The following is a 27,072-nucleotide window of genomic DNA, read 5'->3' on the forward strand; positions in this document are numbered from 1 at the left end:
ACTCAGGCAACCAGTAGTGTGCTGTGACATTGGGGTGTTTTTTTTCGTGTTGGGAGCAACTTGAGAAACTGCAAGTTGCTTCTGGTGTGAGAAAATTGCCCGTCTGCAAGGACGTTGCCCAGGGGACACCTGGATGTTTTACCATCCTGTGGAAGGGTTCTCTCATATCCCCACATGGGAAGCTGGAGCTGACAGACAGGAGCTCACCCTGCTCTCTGGATTCGAATTGCCAACCTTTTGGTCATCAGTTCAGCCCGCACAAGGGTTTAACCCATTGCGCTACCGGTGGCTCCAGACTTGGGATACATACTGGCCATCACTCTTTAGTTTGTGTTGTTGCAGGTTTTTTTTCGGGCTGTATGGCCATGTTCTAGAGGCATTCTCTCTTGATGTTTCGCCTGCATCTATGGCAAGCATCCTCAGAGGTAGTGACCTCTGAGTCACTACCTCTGAGGATGCTTGCCATAGATGCAGGCGAAACATCAGGAGAGAATGCCTCTAGAACATGGCCCATATAGCCCGAAGAAACCTACAAGAACCCAGTAATTCTGGCCGTGAAAGCCTTCGACAATACATTGAACAACTCTTTAGTTTAGGTTTTTTGTGTGTGTGTGTGTGTCGTGTCAGGAGTGACTCCTGGTGTGAGAGAATTGGCCGTCTGCAAGGACGTTGCCCAGGGGACGCCTGGATGATTTGATGTTTTTATCCTTGTGGGAGGCTTCTCTCATGTCCCTGCATGAGGAGCTGGAGCTGATAGAGGGAGCTCATCCGCCTCTCCCCGGATTCGAACCTGCAACCTGTCGGTCTTCAGTCCTGCCGGCACAGGGGTTTAACCCACTGCGGCACCAGGGACTCCTAGTTTAGTTATGTTTATGAAATTATTGGGATGGGAAATAGCTCAAAGGGCCAGATGCATGTGAAGGGAACCCCAGCAATGAATTCCAGGAGCAGAGAGGAAGCTGAAGGAACTGTGGAGCAAGCCAGGGGATCTCGCTGTGACAGGGTGTGCTTGAGGATGGAAACAAAAGGGGGAGAAGCTTGGCCTTCCTAGAGCTGTAATTACAAAACACTCAATCCCCGAGGGCTCTGGGCCTAGAAGCGATCTGACAGTTGTGGATTAATATGGTGCCTCTGCTGGGCGCAGATTAACCTACATTTGCCTGGTGTGGGAATCTCCAATCTCCTCAAGCTATTTGCGGCTGCGGGCTGCAAGGTCAAAGGGGCTCCATGCTGATCCGGGGATCATGCCTTCAGAGGTCGAGATGCAATGAGAAATTGGTCCAAGGCCAGCAGTGTCTTGAGTTTGTATTTCCAAGCCACCCAATCTAAGCACCCGCTGTCTCTCCTTCTTTTTCTCCCCCTCCTTTAGTGCCCTTTTGGTTCTGGAGCTTCCGCACCCCCCAGAAGAAGAGTCTGGAATGCAAGGAGCACCCACCCGGCGGCTGTCCTACTGCTCTGCAAGCCGGCTGGGAGCAACGGGGCAAGCTGTGGGAGGAGGAGGAGGAGGGGGAGAGCGATTCTGTCAAGTGCCACATCTTTTCCGGTGTCGACTGTCAGCCCCAGAGGAGCCTGAACAGAGCTCCATCCATGGCCAAAAACCCACCCTGCCCCATGAAAGCATTTTCCAAATTGGATGAGGTTTGGACTCGGCTGTGAGGGTTGGAAGGGAGGTTGCCGGAAGAGGTGCCTCTCTATCTCCTGCCTCAACTGTCCTTGGTGGGAAGGTGGTCTGCAAGCAACATGGCCACCTGAGTTCGGATGCCCTTTCTGTTGTGTCCCTTGGGCCTGGGTCCTTCTCTGACCGGAGGAGGATGAGAGAAGGAAAGAAAGAGAGCAAGAGAAGGAAAATCCCTCTCTGTGCACAGTAGCCATGCAGGTGGGTGGACAGAGGGAAGGAGAAATGCCTGGCTCCCTTCTCACCGTTTCAGCCAAGCAGCCGCTCCTGGGAGCCAAAGGTGGGCTCAGCCTGGCCTGGCGAGGGCTTCACCTGTGCAAAGCACTTCCCTGGAACTCTGGCTTCCCCAAAACAGGTGCTATCAAAAAGAAGAGGAGGAAGAAAAAGAAGAAGAGAAAGCTGTCGCTAAGAACCAAAACAACTTCTCTTTGGGTTTGTTCCTGGGCTGTTGAGCTGCAGCGGAGGAATGGAAAACCCAGATCTGGCCTTAACCAGAACCCTGAGTGGCGTTCATGTTGTATTTTTCCTTCTTTTATTTTCTTTTCCTTTTTTCTAATCCAGAAGGGCATTTTCTACAGAGGAACTATTTTGGAGCTTTTTTAAAACAAACAAACAAACAAAGTACACACACACACAATTAACCCTAATCCGGGCAGAGGATGGAGCTTTCGGTGGTCAACCATTGTGAAGCGCCTCCGTGCCGAGTGCCTTTCCCTCCCTCAGACAACCTTGGCAGAGGTGGCAAGGAGCAGCATTGAGAAGACCAGCGTGGCAGCAACGTTGCCTTGGGTGCCGTGGCCAGGAGTCGGGCTTGAAGCGAAGGGCACCGAGCCAGCCTTGTTCTTTGGAACTGGGGCAGAGGAGGGAGTTGTACATTATAGAACATTACCTGTAAAGCTAGCGGCAGATTAACTAGCAGCTTTTGTAAACCGGAGGAGGGAGGGAGGGAGGGAAGGAAGGGCGGGGAGAGAAACTATTTTAACAAGAGGATCCTACGGACTTTGTTGGCTAAATGTGCAGTTTGTTTTATTGCAGCTTTATTCTCTCTCTTTTTCATACCAGACAGAACACTAAAGCACATGAAGCTGGGATGAGGTCTGCAGAGGGGATTAAGGGAAAGCTACTTGGGTGGGTGGGTAGACATGGAGGGGTTTGAAGCATGGAAGGGGGGGGGGTCTCCTAGCAGCCTTGAGCCAGCAGGGCATGATGGGTCCTGTAAGCCTGGGGCTTGCTAGGTCACAGCTGCCACTTTGGAGCCCTTGACCTCTTTGTCCAGAACCCCATCTGAGGGAGGGCTCAGCAGCCACAGCAGCTTGTGAGTGTTTGTTTGTGTGGGGTCATCGCTAGAGCTGCCTCAAGCTGGCAGCTGTTGCTGAGCCTGGAAGGCAAAGCCCAGAGAGAACATCAAGGGATGCCTTGGTGCTTTGTTGCACTCTCTGGAAAGTGTCTTGGACGTCCAGGAATCTTTTGCCATTCTGTGTCCAGACAGGTATTCATCATAGAAATGGAGAACACAGGAAACTGTTCCACCTTTAAGCTGCTCCACAAGTTGCCGGGCCTATTCCGTTCTGCCCTGGCTAGGCCTGTATTTGTGTAAGGGATGGGTTGGTGTGAGTTTTCCAGGCTGTATGTCCATGTTCCAGAAGCATTCTCTCCTGACGTTTCGCCTGCATCTATGGCGGGCACCCACAGAGGTTGTGAGGTCTGTTGGAAACTAGGCAAGTTGGGTTTATATATCTGTGGAGTGCCCCTGGTGGGAGAAAGAACTCTTGTCAGTTTGAATGTTGCAATTGGCCACCTTGGACCTCATCACACTAGAGAAAAAATCAACTTAAAATTGGATTTCTGCCTCCTGTAGAATTTTGGGGTTTGTAGTTTAGGGAGTAGCCTTTAAAAGCATCACTAAACTACAAACCCCAGAATTCTGTAGGGGGGAGAATCATAGACTCAGAGTTGGAAGAGACCTCATGGGCCATCCAGTCCAATCCCCTGCCAAGAAGCAGGAATATTGCATTCAAAGCATCCCCGACAGATGGCCATTCAGCCTCTGCTTAAAAGCTTCCAAAGAAGGAGATGGTCAAGATGGAAGGTGGCCAGAGAAGGGTCAAGGGTCTGGAACCCATGGATTCCTCTGAGGAATGGCTGAGGAAGCTGGGGATGTTCAGCTTGGAGAAGGCTGAGAAAAAGAGATATGAGAGCCAGGTGCCCAATGGAGCACTTCTGAGGCACATCCAGACAACACCAAACAGGAAGGGACACCCAGTCCGCATAATAGAATCATAGAGTTGGAAGGGACCTCATGGGCCATCCAGTCCAACCTCCTGCCAAGAAGCAGGAATATTGCATTCAAAGCACCCCTGACGGATAGCTATCCGGCCTTTCTTTATAAGCTTCCAAAGAAGGAGCCTCCACCACACTCTGAAGCAGAGAGTTCCACTGCTGAACGGCTCTCACAGTCAGGAAGTTCTTCCTAATGTTCAGATGGAATCTCCTTTCTTGTAGTTTGAAGCCATTGTTCCGTGCCCTAGTCTCCAGGGAAGCAGAAAACAAGTTTTCTCCCTCCTCCCTGTGGCTTCCTCTCACATATTTATACATGGCTATCATATCCCCTCTCAGCCTTCTCTTCTTCAGGCTAAACATGCCCAGCTCCTTAACCCACTCATAGGGCTTGTTCTCCAGATCCTTGATCATTATAGTCGCCCTCTGGATTTTAAGTGGATTTTTTCTCTAGTATGATGAAGTCGCTTGATTAGCATTGAATGGCCTTGCAGCTTCAGCACGGAAAACTCACAGCAACCCAGTGAACCCGGCCACAAAAGCCTTCGACAATACGTTGTGTTAGGGATGTTTTGGCCCTCTGAGATGAAGCCGAGTAGGGAAAGAGTGGCCCTTTGTCTTGTCTCACATGAAATAATTTCTAAAAGGGGCCTCTGCAGCCACCTTGCAAGTCTGAAGTGTAGACGGCGTCTGAACATGTAGGATGAGCGTTAAGGCTGTTTTGTGGAGCGGAGGAGGGAACAGCGTTGACATATTTCATGCTAAGATGGGGCTGGATTTCTTAAGGAGGCGCAGACACAGCCTGTCACTCAGGCTAGGTCAGTCTGTAAGTTCCTGCCGCTCCTCTGGTTTCTACACAGTGTTTCGTAGGAGGTTGAAATCTGCATGTCGTGCATTCAAAAGCACAAACAGCTACACCTTAAGGGCTGCCTGTGGTCTAAATGGCCAATTGTGCTTACAGGATAGATGAACTGCTCTTTCATTTGTGAATTCCAAGGAGAGTAGCTGTGTTAGTCTTGCAACGAAAACCAGAAAGAGCCTTGCTGCACCTTAGATTTGTATTTGCAGCAGGTCAGACTAAATGGCTCTTGTGGTCCCTTCTAACTCTATGATTCTGTATATGGATGCATCTGATGAAGAGGCTGGCAGATGATAATATGCTTCTGTTGCATCAAACTTGCCTTTCTTTAAGGTGTGATGCTGATTTTCTTAAGTGGACTTGAATTGATCTCCTAGTTGTCACTCCCTTCCCATTGGATTGGGGGCATCCCTGAATACAAAGAGGAGGTGGGGTGGGGGGGGGGGGTAGTCTGTCTAGATCAGTGGTTCTCAACCTGTGGGTCCCTAGGTGTTTTGGCCTACAACTCCCAGAAATCCTAACAGCTGGTAAACTGGCTGGGATTTCTGGGAGTTGTAGGCCAAAACACCTGGGGACCCACAGGTTGAGAACCACTGATCTACATAATTGTGAAGCCAACAGTGCTCCCCAGATGTTTTGGCCTTCAACTCCCAGAAATCCTAATAGCTGGTAAACTGGCTGGGATTTCTGGGAGTTGTAGGCCAAAACGCCTGGGGACCCACTGGTTGAGAACCACTGGTCTAGATCAATGGTTCCCAACCTTTGGGCCTCCAGGTGTTTTGGACTTCAGCTCCCATCATTCCTAACAGCTGGTAAGCTCGCTGGGATTTCTGAGAGTTGAAGTATAAAACACCGGGAGGCCCAAAGGTTGGGAACCACTGATCTAGACACTAATGATGAACTAATAGGGATCAAGGTAGCCTGGGGACTGGGTCTGCTAGCAAACCAGTGCTTTGTGGAGGAACAGGGAGTTAATATCCTATTGCAGTGGTTCTCAACCTGTGGGTCCCCAGATGTTTTGGCCTACAGTTCCCAGAAATTCCAGCCAGTTTACCAGCTGTTAGGATTTCTGGGAATTGAAGGCCAAAACATCTGGGGACCCACAGGTTGAGAACCATTGTCCTACTGGCTTATCCCCCTGAAACTGGGAGGCTTTAGCTCAGGAGCGTGTTCTAGTGGGCCTTGAATTAGTAGAAGTGGTGCAGCGTTTCTCTTGTAGTCCTCTTGCTTTGTCCTGTTGTGGAGAGCTGAGTCAAACAGACATGACCTTACTTTATTTTATGGTCTCCTCATGTACCCCCCCCCCCCCCCAAATAGCAGCAGCATCTCTGCCTCTCCCTTCCGGGGCTTTCCCTGTGTCTCCCCTCAAGAAGGAGAGAGAGAGGGCGCCTGTGTGGAATGTGCTGAAAGGCAAAATGTGACAAATAAAATCTCTGTAATCTTCTAGTTTTGTTGTGGAGTAGTTCTTTTCCTTCCTTGTCGCCAGTCGGGATCCAAAAAGGTTCTGGAAGTTGGGAGCCATCTGACTTTGAGAGCAGCTGAAGCCTCGGGGAAAGGACCAGGTTGCCAACGTGTCCACGTTGTCTGGGGCTTATGGAAGTTGAAATCCCAGAATCTTAAAAAGCCCAGATTTGAAAATGACCAGTCTAGGCCACTCTCAAGCAGGTCTATCGTTTCTTCCTAAATGTTCAGTGGAATCTCTGGGTTGATGTGAGTTTTCCGGGCTGTATGGCCATATCCCAGAAGCATTCTCTCCTGATATTTCACCCACATATATGGCACGCATCCTCAGTGATTGTGAGGTCCAGAAGAGTCTCCCTTATCAAACCTTTGCTGATCCAACCTTCTATATTATCCGATGAAGTCTGCTTCCTGCCCGGATCTACAGCGGTTTCAATACATTGTGATGTTGTGGTGTTAAATTTGTAAATACTGTATTTACTCCATAACATTACCTTGTATTGAACTGCTTTTTCTGTCAATTGGTTGTAAAACATGTTTTGGTGCTTAATTTGTAAAATCATACAGGCTTTTCCTTAATTCCTCCTTATTATCCAACGTTTTCACTTATCCAATGTTCTGCCGGCCCATTTATGTTGGATAAGCAAGACTCTATGGCAGGGGTCCTCAAACTAAGGCCCGAGGGCCGGATATGGCCCTCCAAGGTCATTTACCCGGCTCTCACTCAGGGTCAACCTAAGTTTGAAATGACTTGAAAGTACACAACAACAACAACAATCCTATCTCATCAGCCAAAAGCAGACCCACACTTCCCATTGAAATACTAATAAGTTTATATTTGTTTAAATTGTTCTTCATTTTAATTACTGTATTGTTTTTATTTTATTTTATTACACTACAAATAAGATATGTACAATGTGCACAGGAATTCATTCATGTTTTTTTCACATTATAATCTGGCCCTCCAAAAGTTTAAGGGACTGTGACCTGGCCCTCTGTTTAAGAAGTTTGAGGACCCCTGCTCTACGGTATATTGGAAACTAAGCAAGGGAGGTTTATATATCTGTGGAACATCCAAGGTAGGAGAAACAACTCTTGTTTTAACTAACCCTTGCTTAGTTTCCAATATACCTCACAACCTTTGAGGATGCCTGCCATAGGTGTAGGCAAAACGTCAGGAGAGAATGCTTCTGGAACATAGCCATACAGCCCAAAAATTTACGGCAACTCAGTGAATCCAATCATGAAAGCTTTGGACAACACGTTCAATGGAATCTCTTCCCTTATAATCTGGATCCATTGGTTTGTGCTCTATTCTCCAAAGCAGCGGAAAACCCATATGCCTCAAGTGCTCCTGATTAGAAGGCATGATCATCAAGTTTGCAGACAACCCCAAATTGGGAGGGAAAGGCAATACTCCAGAGGACAGGAGCAGGATTCAAAACGATCTTGACAGATTAGAGAGAGGGGCCAAAACTAACAAAATGAAGTTCAATGGGGGCAAATGCAAGATACTCCACTTAGGCAGAAAAAACGAAATGCAAAGATAACAAAATGGGGGACGATGCCTGCCTCAAGAGCAGTACGTGTGAAAAAGATCTTGGAGTCCTTGTGGACAACGAGTTAAACATGAGCCAACAATGTGATGTGGCAGCAAAAAAAGCCAATGAGATTTTGGCCTGCATGAGTAGGAGCATAGTGTCTAGATCTAGGGAAGTAATGCTACCCCTCTATTCCGCCTTGGTTAGACCACACCTGGAATATTGTGTCCCATTCCGGGCACCCCAAAGAGAGATACTGACAAGCTAGAATGTGTCCAGAGGAGGGCGACTAAAACGATCAAGGGTCTGGAGAACAAGCCCTATGAGGAGCGGCTTGAAGAACTGGGCATGTTTAGCCTGAAGAAGGCTGAGAGGAGATATGATAGCCAGGTATAAATATGTGAGAGGAAGTCACAGGGAGGAGGGAGCAAGCTTGTCTTCAGCTTCCCTGGAGACTAGGATGCAGAACAATGCCTTCAAACTACAAGAAAGGAGACTCATAGAATCAAAGAGTTGGAAGAGACCTCATGGGCCATCCAGTCCAACCCCCTGCCAAGAAGCAGGAATATTGCATTCAAATCACCCCTGACAGATGGCCATCCAGCCTCTGTTTAGGAGCTTCCAAAGAAGGAGCCTCCACCACATTCCGGGGCAGAGAGTTCCACTGCTGAACAGCTCAGTCAGGAAGTTTTTCCTCATGTTCAGATGGGATCTCTTCTCTTGTAGTTCAGATTCCATCTGAACATGAGGAAGAACTTCCTGACTGTGAGAGCCATTCAGCAGTGGAACTCTCTGCCTTGGTGTGTGGTGGAGGCTCCCTCTTTGGAAGCTTTTAAACAGAGGCTGGATGGCCATCTGTCGGGGGTGCTTTGAATGCTATATTCCTGCTTCTTGGCAGGGGGTTGGACTGGATGGCCCATGAGGTCTCTTCCAACTTTATGATTGTATGATGCAGACTGGGCATTCTTTCCTGTTTGATGCTGTCTAGATGTGCCTTGGAAGTGTCCCATTGGGCACCTGGCTCTCATATCTCTTTTTCTCAGCTTTCCCTTCTCCAAGCTGGACACCCCCAGCTTCCCCAGCCATTCCTCAGAGGAATCCAGGCATGTAAGGGATGGGGTTGAGGGGCTTCAGCCCCCCCCCCCCCCCCTAAATTCTCATGGTGGTCCATGAGAAGTTCTTACTGGTGCATTATTTAAACTGTTACGTTTATTCATACCATGATTTGATCACCATGCTCAATATATCCCATATGCATGGGGGTATTGGGATAATGATACAAAAGGTTTACTAGGGTAGACCCTCTTTCACTCAGACCCAGCCCCATCTGAATCAAAATCCTGGCTACGGGTCTGGAGGAATCCATGGGTTCCAAACCCTTGACCCTTCTCTGGCCACCTTCCATCTTGACCATCTCCTTTCTGAATTGCTTTCCCCAGATCTGGACACAGGGGAAAGAGTGGGGCTATGGTTTCCCCCCTATGGATGCACTATGCTCCTGTTGATGGGCAGAGCATGGAATGCCCTCTGTGTGGCCTTTCTCTGAAAGAGAAAGGACAGACCGGGAGAGCTTCCTCTCCTGCCCCAGTTGTGCTCCGGGGAAGAGACAGCCTCCTCCTGCTCCAGATGAGTTCCCTCTTCTTGGCCGGCTGCATTCCAGCACGAAGGCGGCTTGCGGGCCAGCACATTCCATTCCTTTCCTTTCCTCCCACCAGCAGCCGGCCTGGGAGCAGCCCTCGCCTCCCTCTGCCAAGGCAGACGCAGCAGCCAAGTTGGGCGGCTCTCTTGAGTCGGTGCTCTGCATGCCTTGTTCCTTGCCAGGACATTGGCAAGATCAGGGGGCTTAGGTTGAGCTGAACCTTGCACTCTGGGCCTGTTCTACTCTTCTAGCTGGGTGAATACAGGTCTTCCCTGTAGTCCAGTGCTTCTCAACCTGGGGGTCGGGACCCCTGGAGGGGGGTTACAAGGGAGTGTCAGAGGGGTCACCAAAGACCATCAGAAAACACAGTACTGTATTTTCTGTTGGTCATGGGGATTTTTGTGGGAAGTTTGGCACAATGCTATCGTTGGTGGGGTTCAGAATGCCCTTTGATTGTAGGTGAACTATAAATCCCAGAAACTACAGCTCCCAAATGTCAGGGTCTATCTTCCCCAAAACTCCACCAGTGTTCACAATTCGGCATACTGAGTATCCGTGCCAAGTTTGGTCTAGATCCATCATTGTTTGAGTCCACAGTGCTCTCTGGATGTAGGTGAACTACAACTGCCAAACTCAAGTTCAGTGCCCACCAGACCCTTCCAGTATTTTCTGTTGGTCATGGAAGTTCTGTTTGCCAAGTTTGGTTCAATTCCATCTTTGGTGGAGTTCAGAATTCTCTTTGATTGTAGGTGAACTATAAATCCCAGCAAATGCAACTCCCAAATGAAAAAATCAACCCCTCCCTAAACCCCAGCAGCATACAGATTTGGGTGTATCGGATATTTGTGCCAAGTTTGGTCCAGTGACTGAAAAAAATATTTATTTATTTATTTATTTACTATATTTATATACCGCTTTTCTCAGCCTACGGGCGACTCAAAGCAGAAAATACATCCTGCATATCAGATATTTACATCACAATTCATAACAGTGGCAAAATAACAGTTATGAAGTAGCAAGGAAAATAATTTTATGGTTGGAAGTCATCACAACATGAGGAACTGTATTTAAGGGGTCGCGGCATTAGCAAGGTTGAGAAACACTGCTGTAGTCCCTGTAAAGCTAATGGGTGTCTATGTGTCTAGAGCAGTGGTTCTCAACCTTTTTGATGCCGCGACCCCTTAATACAGTCCTATATGTTGTGCTGATCCCCAACCATGAAATTATTTTTGTTGCTGCTACATAACTGCAATTTTGTTACTGTTATGAATTACAATGTAAATATCTGATATGTAAGATGTATTTTAATTCAGTGGATCAAATTTGGCACAAATACCTGATACGCCCACATTTCAATACTGGTGGAGTGGGGTGGGGGGACTGATTTTGTCATTTGGGAGTTGTAGTTGGTGGGATTTATAGTTCTCCTACAATCAAAGAGCATTCTGAACTCCACCAGGAATGGAATTGAACCAAATTTGGCACACAGAACTCCCATGCCCAACAGAAAATATTGGAAGGGTTTGGTGGGCATTGACCTTGAGTTTTGGAGTTGTAGTTCACCTACATCCAGAGAGCACTGTGGATACAAACAGTGACAGATCTGGATGAAACTTGGCACTAATACTTAATATGCCCAAATCTGAACACTGGTGGAGTTTGGGGAAAATAGACCTTGACATTTGGGAGTTGTAGTTGCTGGGATTTATAGTTCACCTACAACCAAAGAGCATTCTGAACTCCACCAACAATGAAATTGAACCAAACTTGGCACACAGACTCCTTCCAGAAAATACTGGAAGGGTTTGGTGGACATTGACTTTGAGAGTTCTAGTTCACCTACATCCAGAGAGCACTGTGGACTCAAACAATGATGGATCTGGACCAAACTTGGTACGGATACTTAAAATGCCCAAATCTGAACACTGGTGGTGTTTGGGGAAAATAGACCTTGACATTTGGGAGTTGTAGTTGCTGGGATTTATAGTTCACCTACAATTAGCATTGTGAACCCCACCAACGATAGAATTGGGCCTAATTTCCCACACAGAACCCCCATGAACAACAGAAAATACTATGTTTTCTGATGGCCTTTGATGACCCCTCTGACACCCCTCCCAACCAGGTTGAGTAACGCTGGTCTAGAACAAGTGTCAACAACTGTGAGGAATTTAAGGTCCAGTTTATGTTCCTGGAACCTTCCTGGAGCCATGTGGACCACCAAGAATTGCAAATAAAACCCCTAAAGATGTTGGGATGTCAGATCTTAGGATGGCACCCAGAGTCCACAGTTTTTACATAGTTGCCTAAAGTCAACAAGCAACTTGAAGGCCTTTGTCGCACCAATGGGGAAATGCCTCCACCTGCCGGTCAAGACCAAGAGCACAGGATGAATGTAATATTCCCAACCAAATATCCTCGAAGGCAGACTTCAGGTGTTCATAATGGCATAGTATCATAGTATGAATATTTGCATTCGTCATATTAGATTACCTGGCCATTCAGGAAAGGTCCTTCAATTCCTGAGCAGAGCTTATTCACTCACACTGGTGGGTTGCAAGGATATTCTGGGAGTCCTCTGGCTATCAACATTTGCCTTTCCCTTCTTGAGATGGATGGATCTGCTTCCATTCTCAAGGAACAATTTGATTGATTAAGGCCCAATATCAGGCAAACTATTGTCTACAGTATTTTGAAATGATCCAACTGTGGAATGTGGTTAAAGAGACTGGTTGGTGAAGGCAACTAACAGTCACCCTCATCTCGATTTCTATCACATCAAGCCACAATTTACTAGTAGTTACAAACTCAAGTGACTACTTCTGTTGCTGGACTAGGACATAGAAGGCAGAAGCAACACGTTGCATTGCATTTGTGGCCGGAACAGAACAGAAGTAGCCAGATTGCAGACTTCTGTCTAGGACTGTGTTTCTCAACCTTCCTAATGCCACAACCCCTGAATACAGTTCATCACGTTGTTATGACCCCAAACCATAATTTTTTTTGTTGCTGCTTCACAACTATAATTTTGCTACTGTTATGAATCTTAATGTAAATATCTGATATGCAGGATGTATTTTCATTCACTGGACGAAATTTGGCACAAACACCCAATACACCCAAATTTGAATACCGGTAGCGATGGGGGTGGGGTTGATTTGTCATTTGGGAATTGTAGTTGCTGGGATTTATAGTTCACCTACAATCAAAGAGCATTCTGAACTACACCAGTGATGGAACTGAACCAAACTTGGCACACAGAACTCCCATGACCGACAGAAAATACGGGAAAGGTGTGGTGGACATTAACCTTGAGTTTTGGAGTTGTAGTTCACCTACATTCAGACAGCACTGTGGACTCAAACAATGATGGATCTGGACCAAACTTTGCATGAATACTCAATATACCCAAATGTCAACACTGGTGGAGTTTGGGGAAAAAAGACCCTGACATTTGGGAGATGTTGCTGGGATTTATAGTTCACCTACAATCAAAGAGCATTCTGAACTCCACCAATGATGTAACTGAACCAAACTTGGCACACAGAACTCCCATGACCAACAGAAAATACGGGAAGGGGTTTGTGGACATTGACCTTGAGTTTTGGAGTTCTAGTTCACCTGAATTCAGAGAGCACTGTGGACTCAAACAATGATGGATCTGGACCAAACTTGGCATGAATACTCAAAATGCCCAAATATGAACACTGGTGGAGTTTGGGAAAAGCAGACCTTGACATTTGGGAGCTGTCATTGCTGGATTTATAGTTTACCTACAATCAAAGAGCATTCTGAACTCCACCAATGATGGAATTGAACCAAATATGGCACACAGAACTCCCACGATGAACAGAATATATATATGTCAGTGATTGGTTGGGGGGGGGGGGGCAAAATACTGTTTGCTTACCATTGAAAATTACCTAGGGCCACTTCTGTCTGGACCAAACATGGCACGAATACTCAACATGCCCAAATGTAAACACTGGTGGAGTTTGGGGGAAAATAGACCTTGACATATGCGAGTTGTAGTTACTGGGATGTATAGTTCACCTACAATCAAGGAGCATTCTGAACTCCACCAATGATGGGATTGAACCAAATATGGCACACAGAACTTCCATAACGAACAGAATATATATATATATCAGTGATATATATATAGGGGGGGGGGCAAAATACTGTTTGCTTACCGTTGAAAATTACCTAGGGCCACCTCTGTCTGGACCAAACGTGGCACAAATACTGAATATGCCCAAATGTGAACACTGGTGGCATTTGGGGAAAATAGGGGTGATTTGAATGCAATTTTCCTTCTTCTTGGCAGGGGGTTGGACTGGATGGCCCATGAGGTCTCTTCCAACTCTATGATGCTATGATTCTATGAGGCCAGCTTGCCTCTGTCCCAGTCTTTCCCAGCTCACAGGTTGCTTTATTCAGAAGTGCTTCAGACACACTTAGAGATGCCTACCACCTTCCCCACAAGTCACCCTTCCAAGGCAGTTGCTGCAATGCTTTCGCATGGGTTCCTGGGTCCGAAAGGAGATGCCAGATTAGAAGACAGCCGATACAATCGACTGTGGAAATCCTGGACGGAGGCCGTTCCTCCTCTCGACTCTGAGGCAACACAAATCAACTCTCTTGCTTCTGTTGCTACTGGGTCCCAGCCTCGAGCCATTTTCACAAAAGGCATCCTTGGAAGAAGAGACAGGGCCCTGACCCAAAGTCAGCTGCAGAAAGGAGATCCCATGTCACTCGGACAACAGACTGTGGATTTTGGTCAAGAGGACGTCTGAATCGGAGCCTGGAAGCCCAAGGAGGTGATGGTTAGCTCGCCAGTCTGAACCGAGGAAATTCCTTTTGAGGGTTTTAGAGACTTTGTTAGCAAAAGGAATTGAGCTGTTTCTACAGATACTCAATAATAATAATAATAATAATAATAATAATAATAATAATAATAATATATTTATATACCGCTCCATCTCCCCAAGGGGACTCAGAGCGGTTCTCAGGTAACATCACAAAACATACAAAGTAAAAACAACATGTTGTCGAAGACTTTCATGGCCGGAATCACTGGGTTGTTGTAGGTTTTTCGGGCTATATGGCCATGGTCTAGAGGCATTCTCTCCTGACGTTTCGCCTGCATCTATGGCAAGCATCCTCAGAGGTAGGAATAAAGCAACCTGTGAGTTCACTACCTCTGAGGAGGCTTGCCATAGATGCAGGTGAAACGTCAGGAGAGAATGCCTCTAGACCATGGCCATATAGCCCGAAAAACCTACAACAACCCAGTAAAAACAACATAACCATAAGATTAACAAAACAAAATATAAACATGTGTGTAACTGTTGATTGTTTATACCTCTGAGGATGCTTGCCATAGATGCAGGCGAAACGTCAGGAGAAATGCCTCTAGAACATGGCTCTATAGCCCGAAAAAACCCACAAGAACCTAGTTTATTTTTTGTTTATGTGATTTATATTAATTGTATTGTATTGATTGTTTTCCTTATTGCTTTTGTTATTGATATACTGTGGGCTTGGCCTCATGTAAGCTGCACCGAGTCCCTTGGGGAGATGGTAGCGGGGTATAAAAAAAGATTATTATTATTATTATTATTATTATTATTATTATTATTATTATTATAAAAATTGTCGCCATAACACACATATATTAAAAGTAATCCTGCCTGTTCAAGACAATTTAAAAAATTTAAAAGGCCGGGGGGGGGGGGGGGGGGGGGCAGGAATTAAGTGCAATGCTATGGCAGGCAACAATAATATTAGGTTACAGTAGTGACATTACTGCATTAATATTAAGTCCCCGAAATGCTAGTACCAGCTGCTTAGTCACTTACCTGCTGGGTCTTTTCTCCGAGACCATCTTCTGCAAGAAGAAGACGACAACAACAATTTCAGAAAAAGTATTTGTGTCCAATTCTCTGCTTTGCAGCTGCCCAGCCCCTTACATGGGGCCAAGCCCGGACAACATAATACAGCAATACAATCAAAACTAACTATGGCTCTGGAACTAGATGCAGAATGATGGCCTCGATCTCTGAGATCTGTTGAGGTCTTTGGGAGATCTTCGTGTACAATGCGATCATCCTATTGCCGCAATCCAACAACCCCTTGATATATTCACTATATCCGCATGTGAGCACTATCTGACTGTGCAAAATAGCAACTCTGTGAAACACACACCCCAATTGTGTCATCTTCACAATGCACAACTGCAATACACTGCTTTGCAATACCACTTTGAGTTGCCTGAGGGCTGAGAAAAGCGGCATATAAATATAGTAACAGCAACATCTGCAACAATGGCTATTTTCAGAAAGAGGCATTCCACAGCATTGTAGATGACGGACCCAGATGAAGGACCCATGCGAAAGCCTTTCCCTTGCATAGAAGGAGTAGCCATAAAGGGATTGCTAGTTCTAGAAGACATTATGGAGAGAACTTTGACTGCTACACATCACTGTACTCACTTCAGCAGAAGGAAGGCCCATGCGACCAGCAAGAAGGAAACGCAGTCTGTCACGATCCAGATCATTCGGTATGTGGCACGAGGCTGGAGGGGAGAGGACGGAGACAGGAGCGCATATCAGGAGGGACACTGAGAGGAAGGATGTGACAAACAGCCCAAAGCCATGTGTCGCGATTACCTCCCGATCACATTTAAAGACACACAGAGGCATCTAACTGGTGGCCAGCTGTGCCCAACGGTGCTGTGTTATCGAAGGCTTTCATGGCCGGAATCACTGAATTGCTGTGAGTTTTCCAGGCTAGGCATCATGTTCCATAATAATAATAATAATAATAATAATAATAATAATAATAATAGTATTTATTTCTACCCCGCCACCATCTCCCCGATGGGGACTCGGAGCGGCTTACGTGGGGCCAAGCCCGGACAACATAATACAGCAATACAATGAAAGTATATACAACAGACAAACAACAACATTATCAAAATGACATTAATAATAATAATAATAATAATAATAATAATAATAATAATGTATTGTCGAAGGCTTTCATAGCTGGAATCACTGTTCTTGTGGGGTTTTTTTGGGCTGTAGGGCCATGTTCTAGAGGCATTTCTCCTGATGTTTCGCCTGCATCTATGACAAGCATCCTCAGAGGTAGTGAGGTCTGTTGGAATTAGGACAATGGGTTTATATATCTGTGGAAAGACCAGGGTGGGACAAAGGACTTTTGCCTGCTGGAGTTAGGTGTTAATGTTTCAACTGACCACCTTGATTAGCATTTGAAGGCCTGGCTGAGCCTGGGGAAATCTTTTGTTGAGAGGTGTTAAGATGTGCCTGGTTGTTTCCTCTCTGCTGTTTTGCTGTTGTAATTTTAGAGTTTTTTAATACTGGTAGCCAGATTTTGTTCATTTTCATGGTCTCTTCCTTTCTGTTGAAATTGTCCACATGCTTGTGGATTTCAATGGCATCTCTAAAAAACTCTAAAATTACAACAGCAAAACAGCAGAGAGGAAACAACCAGGCACATCTTAACACCTCTCAACAAAAGATTCCCCCAGACTCAGCCAGGCCTTCAAATGCTAATGATGGTGGTCAGTTGAAACATTCACATCTAGCTCCAGCAGAGAAGAGCTCTTTGCCCCACCCCAGCCATTCCACAGATATATAAACCCATTGTCCTACTTCCAACAGACCTCACTACCTCTGAGGATGCTTGCCATAGATGTAGGCGAAACGTCAGGAGAAATGCCTCTAGAACATGGCCCTATAGCCCGAAAAAACCCACAAGAACCCAATAATAATAATAATAATAATAATAATAATAATAATAATCTTTATTTCTACCCCACCACCATCTCCCCGATGGGGACTTGGAGCGGCTTACATGGGTCCAAGCCCGGACAACATAATACAGCAATACAATCAAAGCATATACAACAGACAAACATTATCAAAATGACAACAACAACAACAACAACAACAACAATAATAATAATAATATAAAAATTCCAATAGACACAATCACAATAGAGATGACAATGGGCGGGCCACATATTCCGAATAAAAAACAATTAACAGACTATGATGAGATAAAATAGGAGCAGGACGTTTAAATGGAACTCATAAAACACACAGAGTTGTGAGACAGAACATCCTATTTGGAGGGCACGAACTCCATTAGCCGAAAACGTTGAGGGGGTGTAAAATATCATGCTGTGCACCTACTTGCCAAAGGTGCAGCGGAAAAGCCAGGTTTTGAGGTTCTTTTTAACTGTTTCCAGTGAAGGGGCTTTCCTGATCTCCCCAGGTAAAGAGTTCCAAAGTTGGGGGGCCACAGAAGAGAAGGCTCTCTCCCTTGTGCCCACAAGACGAGCTTGTGAGATTGGTAGGGGCGAAAGGAGGAACTCCCCTGAGGAACGAAGAGCCCGGTTGGTACGTGGAGTGAGATACGGTCACGAAGGTAGGCGGGTCCCAAACCGTTTAAGGCTTTATAGGTAATAACCTGTACCTTGAATTGGGACCGGGGGAAAAATAGCAGCCAGTGGAGCTCCTTAAACAGGGGGGTTGACCACTGCATTCTCTCCTGACGTTTCGTCTACATTTATGGCAGGCATCCTCAGAGGTTGTGAGGTTTGTTGGAAACTAGGCAAGTGGAGGTTATATATCTGTGAAATGTCCAGAGTGGAGAAAGAAGTCTTGTCTGGTGGAGGCAAGTGTGATTATTGCAACTGGCCAAATTGATTAGCATTGAATTGCCTTGCAGCTTCAAAGTCTGACTGATTGCTGCCTGGGGAATCCTTTGTTTGGAGTTATTAGCCTGCCCTGATTGATTCTTGTCTGATGAACCAACCTGGACACAGCATACTATCTGAGAACACAGAAATGCTGGACCACTCTCACAACCACCATGTCAGACTACACAGAAAAGTCTTTGAAACCCACAAGTAGGTGGAGAATTTCAACAGAAAGGAGGAAACCATGAAAATGAAGACAATCTGGATAGCAGTATTTAAAAACTCTAAAGTCACAACAGTAAACAAAGAACAACACTAAGGAGAGAAAAATAAGGAAATACTGTTCAACTACCTAACTACTGCAGCCAGAATCGTATTCGCTAAGAATTGGAGATGGAAAGAAATACCTCAAAGAGAAGATTGGAAAAATAAAATCTTGGAGATAATGAATATGGATGAATTAACTTATTGGCTAATGCCAAAACAAGGAATTCCAAAGAACCACATAAACTGGGACCCGGCAAAAAGTTACTTTAGACAATGGAAAATAGAGATTATTACCTAAAGAGAGTAAATCACAGACAAAGAAGATATGAGTATGGAAGTATTATTTTCCACAATGCAGAAAAAGACACTAAAGACCCTCAAAGACTAGATCAGTGTTTCTCAGCCTTCCTAGTGCTGCGACCCCTTATTACAGTTCCTTATGTTGTGGTGACCCCCAACCTTAACATTATTCATAATTGTCATTTTGCTACTTTTATGAATCGTAATGTAAATATCTGATATATCTGATATACCACTTTGGCACAAATACCCAATACACCCAAGTTTGAATACTGGTGTGGTTGTGGGGGATTGGTTTTGTCATTTGGGAGTTTTACTTGCTGGGATTTATAGTTCACTTACAATCAAAGAGCATTCTGGACTCCACCAATGATAGAATTGAACCAGTCTTGGCACACAGAACTCCCAAGACCAACAGAAAATACTGGAAGGGTTTGGTGGGCATTGACCATGAGTTTGGGAGTTGTAGTTCACCTACATCCAGAGAGCACTGTGGACTCAAACAGTGATGGATCTGGACTAAACTTGGCATGAATACTCAATATGCCCAAATGTGAACCCTGGTGGGGTTTGGGGAAAATACATCTTGACATTTGGGAGTTGTAGTTGCTGGGATTTATAGTTCACCCACAATCAAGGAACATTCTGAATCCCATGAATGATTGAATTGGACCAGATTTCCCACACAGAACCCCCATGACCAATAGAAAATACTGTGTTTTCGGATGGTGTTTGGTGATCCCTCTGACACCCCCTCGTAACCCCTCCAGGGGTCCCGACCCCCAGGTTGAGAAACACTGGACTAGATGAAAGTCACTTTTTTTCCTTTTTTTAAAAAAAAATATTTTTTATATTTTTCTATCAATTTTTTTCTGAGTCTTTTTTTCTTTTCCTTTCTTTCTTACTAAAGCAATACTATCTTTCAATTTTCATTGCTTTACTATCAACAATGAATATGTTCTCCCACTTTTGATGTTAAAAATCTTAGTACATATATTAACTCTATAAAACCAATATCTTTTTTTTGTCGTGTTAGGAGCGACTTGAGAAACTGCAAGTCGCTTCTGGTATGAGAGAATTGGCTGTCTGCAAGGACGTTGCCCAGGGGACACCCGGATGATTTGATGTTTTTATCATCCTTGTGGGAGGCTTCTCTCATGTCCCCGCATGAGGAGCTGGAGCTGACAGAGGGAGCTCATCCACCTCTCCCCGGATTCGAACCTGCGACCTGTCAGTCTTCAGTCCTGCCGGCACAGGGGTTTAACCCACTTCGCCACCGGGGGCTCCAAACCAATCAATAAAAGTATTGTGGAGCCCCTGGTGGTGCAGTGGGTTAAACCTCTGTGCCGGCAGGACTGAAGACCAACAGGTCGCAGGTTTGAATCCGGGGAGAGGTGGATGAGCTCCCTCTATCAGCTCCAGCTCCTCATGCAGGGACATGAGAGAAGCCTCCCACAAGGATGATAAAAACATCAAATCATCCAGGCGTCCCCTGGGCAACGTCCTTGCAGACGGCCAATTCTCTCACACCAGGAGAGACTTGCAGTCATTCCTGACACGACAAAATAAATAAATAAATAAAAGTATTGGGGGGAAAAAGAGCAACACTAAAAAAAATAGGAATTCCAGACAAGAATCAATCAGGGGCAGCTAACACCGCCCAACAAAGGATCCCCCAGGCAGCAATCAGCCAGGCTTTGAAGTTGCAAGGCCATTCAATGCTAATCAAGGTGGCCAACTGCAACATCCACACTTGCCTCAAGCAGACAGGAGTTGTTTCCCCCACTCTGGACATTCCACAGATATATAAACCCTAGGTTCTTGTGGGTTTTTTCGGGCTATAGAGCCATGTTCTAGAGGCATTTCTCCTGACGTCAGGAGAAATGCCTCTAGAACATGGCTCTATAGCCCGAAAAAACCCACAAGAACCTAGTGATTCCAGCCATGAAAGCCTTCGACAATATATAAACCCTGTTTGCCTAGTTTCCAACAGACCACACAACCTCTGAGGATGCCTGTTGTAGATGTGGGTGAAACGTCAGGACAGAATGCTTCTGGAACATGGCCATAGAGCCTGGAGAACTCACAACAATCCAAAAGCAATATTAGAATGATTGCTGGCTATAGCTGACCAGCCAAGTGGAAGCGCTTTAATAATACCGCCCGGAAAACTCACAGCAACCTGGTGTGGCAGATTTTGAAGAAGCGCAAATAGAGTGCAAATGGATGGAAACTCTTGTCAGGACCCCCTTCCGAGAGGATGGAAACTCTGTCGGGACCCCCTTCTACCTGGAAATTTATGTCCACATTGTGACAGGCCATGCGGAACCCAGACTAGGTCTCTGCAGTCACTTATGGACCCACCACCAAGACTCTACCCCTGGGAGACAATCAGACGCATGGGCCACCAGGGATTGTCTATGACTGAATGAATGATGCCCCCCCGAAGGCAGTCTTACCAGCAGCCAGAGTGGCCGTGCCATCCCTTGCAGCTCCTGGCAGGCGTTAGTGGTGACGGATGAGACGCCTGCGCACCACAAGACGGAGAAGAGCCAGGGAGCGTTCACCACATAGAGGTTGACAGAGATGTTGTCACGGCGATACTCCCTGCAGGGAGAAGATGCGGGTGCAAAAAGAAGGACTTAACCTCCCCGCCGACCAAAGAGGATGATTCAATCCCTGGAGAGCTACCAGGGCTGGGAAATGTGACTGTCAAAGCGACCATATTTATGTTAATGCATTACAACCATTTCTACTAGAATGTTCTTGGTGTGCACCCTTTAAATTAACTTAACCTTGGCCAATTCCCTCTCCAAATCCTTCCAAAGTTATGACATGAATCTATATAAACTAAATAAAAATGTAATGTTCATTTGTGGGGTTAACATAACTCATAAACCACTGGACGAATTGACACCAAATTTGGACACTAAACCCCTAACAGACCAACGAGTGACCATCACTCATAACCACCCCCCCCCCAAAACAGTGGAAAGGACTTAAACCCCCTCAAAAAGCTAAACGACAATGCAGAAAAAAATTATACATGGCTCTCATCATGTCTCCTCTCAGCCTTCTCTTCTTCAGGCTAAACATGCCCAGTTCTTTAAGCCGCTTCTCATAGGGCTTGATCTCCAGACCCCTGATCATTTTAGTCTCCCTCCTCTGGGCACAGTCCAGCTTGTCAATATCTCTCTTCAATTGTGGTGCCCAGAATTGGACACAATATTCCAGATGTGGTCTAACCAAGGCAGAATTTCAAAGCCACAGGAACATGCTTCCATTTGGGCAACAGGTGAGTTGTGAACTGGTGCATTCTCCTGCAGAAGGTGGACTCCTTTGGTGAGCATGTTGCATTGTCTCTTGGTTTTGATGGCCTCCTGTAATTTCCATGGCAGTGAAGCCTAGTCTGCCCCAGTGATCATGGTCCCCTTTGCTAGGAAATCCATCCATCCTACTCCGTGCTGGTCCCAAAATACTGTGAGCATGACCTTGCCTGCTGAGAGTTGGGCATGTGCCTTCTTTGGAGGCAGTGAGTCAGGATGCTTCCATTGCATTGACTGGACTTAAGTCTCAGGATCAGAGTGATGGACCCAGCTTTCACCTTATGTGATCAGAGTTTGGGGGGGCTGGGTTTCGGGGGGGGGGGCTGAGTCTGAGTGAAAGAGGGTCTAGCCTAGCAAACCTTTTGTATCATTACCCCAATACCCCCATGCATATGGGATATATTGAGTATGGTGATCAGATCATGATATGAATAAACAACAGTTTAAATAATGCACCAGTAAGACCTTTTCGTGAACCACCGTGAGAATTTCGGGGGGGGGGGGTGAAGCCCCTCAAGCCCCCCCCCCCCCCCGGCTACATGCCTGCTGCTCTGCATTCCAGTGGATCCATTCTCAAACCTCACACCACTTCAGTACCTGTACAATCAAGACCATTCTCAGTCCAGAGTTGGAAATTAGCACATAACCTATAGAGACTTATATCATTACACATATGTAGTTTCAGTATCCTGTGATAAATAGAAGTGGGTCGGGGGAAATCGTTAATGAATGCCCGTCGTATAATGAGGAATTATTGTTAAACCTTGTAACAAATTAATGGAATGAATGAGCAAGGTAGCTGATGTCTTACAACGAGGAGATGGACTTGTGATGTCTTTTAACTCAGAGGGCAAGGATGCACACATGTGCTGATGAATGCACTATAGTGCTGTATGTGGAACTTGCAGAAACATGAAATGCAAAAACCTAAAATGCGAGCCTCCCATTCTCATCACTGACCCCCAGTTCTTACTGGATTTCTGCACTGCTCAGGTTCTGGTAGGGCAGGTTGATCCGAAGTGTCTCCTCTGTCTCGTTGCTGAGCCTCTTCCGCTTGTAGATCTGCCGGAAGCGTGGCACTTGCTGCTTCACTTGCTCTCGAAAACCGTCCGGGAGCCACAGGATCTGGAGGGTGAGGTGGGCAGAGGGAGGAGAGAGTATGCTGAAAGGTTGCCTTTGCTCCTTCCCACCCTCTGTCACATTAGTCTTACATGGAACTACAAGCTTGCTCCCTCCTCCCTATGACTTTGCCTCATCTCTTGATCAATGGTCCTCATCATGTCATCTCTCGGCCTTCTCTTCTTCAGGCTAAACATGCCCAGCTCTTTAAGCCACTCCTCATAGGGTCTGGAGAACAAGCCCTATGAGGAGCAGCTTAAAGAGCTGGGCATGTTTAGCCTGAAGAAGAGAAGGCTGTGTGCGGCCCTTGTGCCCTATAGACAAGAGCGAAGGTGTCAAGCAGGTCTTTCTTAAAAAACACGGAAGAGCGCAGCGGGCAGGTGGGAAAGGACTGAGCGTGGAATGCCTCCTAATCCAAAACATAGGCTAACATCCTATGAACATCCTTACACAAACCAGCCCCACACGTGGTTAGATCAAGTTTGGGTTGCAGTGGAGGCTGGTATTGCCCTTCTGCATCAATAGGAGCAAAGTGTCTAGATCTAGGGAAGTAATGCCCCCCATGCTCTATTCTGCCTTGGTTGAGACCACACCCGGAATATTGTGTCCAATTCTGGGCACCACAATTGAAGAGAGATATTGACAAGCTGGAATGTGTCCAGACGAGGGCGACTAAAATGATCAAGGGTCTGGAGAACAAGCCCTATGAAGAGCGGCTTAAAGAGCTGGGCATGTTTAGCCTGAAGAAGAGAAGGCTGAGAGGAGACATGATAGCCATGTATAAATATATGAGACGAAGTCACGGAGAGGAGGGAGTAAGCTTGTTTTCCGCTTCCCTGGAGAGTAGGACGCAATGGAACAATGGCTTCAAGCTACAAGAAAGGAAATTCCATCTGAACACGAGGAAGAACTTCCTGACTGTGAGAGTTGTTCAGCAGTGGAACTCTCTGCCCCGGAGTGTGGTGGAGGCTCCTTCTTTGGAAGCTTTTAAACAGAGGCTGGATGGCCATCTGCCAGGAGTGCTTTGAATGCAATATTCCTGCTTCTTGGGAGGGGTTGGACTGGATGGCCCATGAGGTCTCTTCCAACTCTAGGATTCTATGATTCTCCTTCTATAGCAACCAAAATGCACTGCTGACCATTCTGTGCCTGGAAGAAAGTGAAAGGAGATCACCTAAACAATCTGGCTATGTCCCTGTAACCAGATACAAAATGATGCGCCACTGAGACCATATGCAGATGATCCCACTTTGATGGCTGAAAGCGAGGAGGAGCTGAGGAGCCTTCTAACCAAGATGAAAGAAGAAAGTGCAAAAGCTGGGTTGCAGTCAAACATTAAAAAAAACCAAGATGGTGTCAACCGGACTGATTAATAACTGGAAAATAGAGGGAGAAAATGTGGAGGCAGTGACAGACTTTGTATTTCTAGGCATGAAGATTCCTGCAGACGCAGACTGCAGCCAGGAAATTAGAAGACATTTCCTTCTTGGGAGGAGAGCAATGGCCAATCTCAATAGAATAGTGAAGAGTAGGAACATCACACCGGCAACAAAGATCTGCATTGTTAACACAATAGTATTCCCTGTAGTACCCTTTAGATGTGACAGCTGGACCATAAGGAAGGCTGAGGGAAGGAAGAGAACTGTGGTGTTGGAGGAAAATGCTGAGAGTGCCTTGGACCGCGAGAAGATCCAACCAGTCCATTCTCCAGAAAATAAAGCCTGACTACTCAATGGAGGGAAGGATATTAGAGGCACAGATGAAGTACTTTGGCCACATCATGAGGAGACAGGAAAGCTTGGAGAAGAAAATGATGCTGGGGAAAATGGAAGGAAAAAAGGAAGAGGGGCCGACCAAGGGCAAAGTGGATGGATGGTATCCTTGAAGGGACTGGCTTGACCTTGAAGGAGCTGGGGGTGACCACAGCCAACAGGGAGCTCTGGCCTGGTCCAGGAGGGCACCAAGAGTTGGAAATGACTGAACGAATAAACAACAACAACAACAACAACATGGTGATATAACCAGATCCATCCCCCCTTCTGCTCTCCAAAAGACATGGAAAGGCCATTACTGTTGGCACTTTGACACCTCAATAACATTATGTAACAGGATTTTTGTTCTGGGTTATAAATGCAATTTCCTTATTGGTACTATCATTAAAAACATGGGAAAAAGTTCATTAAACTGCCAACACTTTGTTTTTGTGGGAGGGACATCCTGCAGCACATTATGCTATATTTTTTTCAATGAGTATCTAAGAGAGTCCAAACCAATTCAAGCTAGTTTGTGGCAGCCACTATAACAAAGTTTCTGGAGTTGAACAACTACTTTCAAAGTGAGGACTGCACAATTAAACAGGAAATAACATTCAAACCAGGAATAGAACATTTTTCAAATTTTGTTACATAGTGTAATAAACCCGGGGGTGGCAAATGGCTCGACATCATCTACCACCAATAGTGAAGAGTAGAGACATCACACTGGCAACAAAGATCCGCATAGTTAAAGCAATGGTATTCCCCAAAGTCACCTATGGATGTGAGAGATCCATAGGGAAGACCTTAGGGAACGCTGAGCGAAGGAAGACAGATGCTTTTGAACTGTGGTGCTGGAGGAAAGTACTGAGAGTGCCTTGGACCGCCAGAAGATCCAACCAGTCCATACTCCAGGAAATAAAGCCTGACTCCTCATTGGAGGGAAGGATATTACAGACTTTGGCCACATCATGAGGACACAGGAAAGCTTAGAAAATACAATTATGCTGGGGAAAGTGGAAGGAAAAAGGAAGAGGGGCCGACCAACGGCAAGATGGATGAATGGCATCCTTGAAGTGACTGGATTGACCTTGAAGGAGCTGGTGGTGGTGACGGCCGACAGGGAGCTCTGGCATGGGTTGGTCCAGAGGTCACGAAGAGTCGGAAATGACTGAACGAATGAACAACAACATCCACCACCACAATATACTAAGCCATGCCAGAATGCAGACCCATACTCCCCTTTGTAACTAGTGACCCATCTATTTTGGATATGAGAATGGCTCTGCTCAAACTCCTCAGGCCTGCCTCTGATACAGGAGTGACACATCAGAAACCCCATGGCAGGGAGGGCTGCTCACCTGCTCTGGAGCGATGCCCGACTGCAGGATGGTCTCCACAGTGACGTTGACAAGATGCTCATACTTGGGGTCCTCCTCCGGCCGCAGGTCGAACATGATGGACACGTTGTGCTTCTTGGCCTCGCGGAGAAGGTACTTCAGGGATATGATCCGCTGGGCAGCTGCCAGGAACCGATCGTCGCTCGAGAGGCCCTGGGTCATGAGGAAGGGGGGTTTCTGGTAGGACAGAGAAAGCCAGTAAGAGCAGGCCACCCAAATGGACAGGCATTAGCTACCCACCCCTACCTGTTGGGTTCTCACCTGCATGAACCATGTGCCAGCATCCAGCTGCTGTAGCTCATTCCACTGGAAGGAAGAGACATTGGCATGCGCCCGATCAGGAAAGATGGCCTGCACATTGGTGGTCCGGGTGAGTTTCTCATCATGCATGAGGAAGGGAACGCCATCGGCACTGGAGGGAAGGAAGAGGAGAGTTCATTCCAATGGCAGGAGGATTGTTGATGCCTAGGAAGGGTCCTGAAAGAAGTTGAGCCATCATTCAAGCCATCTCTTGAATGATGGCTCAATGGTCCACTCTGCCCCTTACCTGACCAGGAGGTCCGTCTCCCAGACGCTCACGCCATAATGGAGGGCCTTCTGGAACGACATTATCGTGTTTTCGGGGGCGAGCTAGAAGGAGAGAGTGGGTGGCTAATGTAGTGTCAATGTAGATTTAGAAGAGGCATGAACAGAAGGTAAAAGGGAGAAATGTGCCAAAAGGAA

General features: G+C 46.3%; 2 protein-coding genes across 5 annotated transcripts in view; one reads left to right on the forward strand and one right to left on the reverse strand.

Annotated features, from left to right (window-relative positions):
- The window catches only part of FOXO4 (forkhead box O4), a 30,676-nt gene extending 24,419 nt beyond the window's left edge, over positions 1-6,257 (forward strand). Inside the window, exon 3 of the mRNA XM_060756118.2 lies at positions 1,370-6,257. The gene's annotated coding sequence lies outside the window, so the exon portion shown is untranslated. The remainder of the gene's footprint in view (positions 1-1,369) is intronic.
- A 7,598-nt stretch (positions 6,258-13,855) lies between these two features.
- The window catches only part of GDPD2 (glycerophosphodiester phosphodiesterase domain containing 2), a 49,691-nt gene continuing 36,474 nt past the window's right edge, over positions 13,856-27,072 (reverse strand). For 3 of the 4 annotated variants that reach the window (XM_067471629.1, XM_067471627.1, XM_067471628.1), the window contains exons 9-16: positions 26,897-26,979; positions 26,611-26,761; positions 26,311-26,526; positions 23,050-23,201; positions 21,210-21,357; positions 15,947-16,029; positions 15,314-15,342; positions 13,856-14,309 (exon numbers count right to left, since the gene is read on the reverse strand). In XM_067471629.1, the coding sequence (XP_067327730.1) occupies positions 14,233-14,309; positions 15,314-15,342; positions 15,947-16,029; positions 21,210-21,357; positions 23,050-23,201; positions 26,311-26,526; positions 26,611-26,761; positions 26,897-26,979 (939 nt within the window). In that variant the 3' untranslated portion in view covers positions 13,856-14,232. The remainder of the gene's footprint in view (positions 14,310-15,313; positions 15,343-15,946; positions 16,030-21,209; positions 21,358-23,049; positions 23,202-26,310; positions 26,527-26,610; positions 26,762-26,896; positions 26,980-27,072) is intronic. The other variant, XM_067471631.1, reaches the window with a different exon arrangement.

This window comes from Anolis sagrei, chromosome 10 (assembly GCF_037176765.1).
Source record: "Anolis sagrei isolate rAnoSag1 chromosome 10, rAnoSag1.mat, whole genome shotgun sequence".
NCBI lineage: Eukaryota > Metazoa > Chordata > Lepidosauria > Squamata > Dactyloidae > Anolis > Anolis sagrei.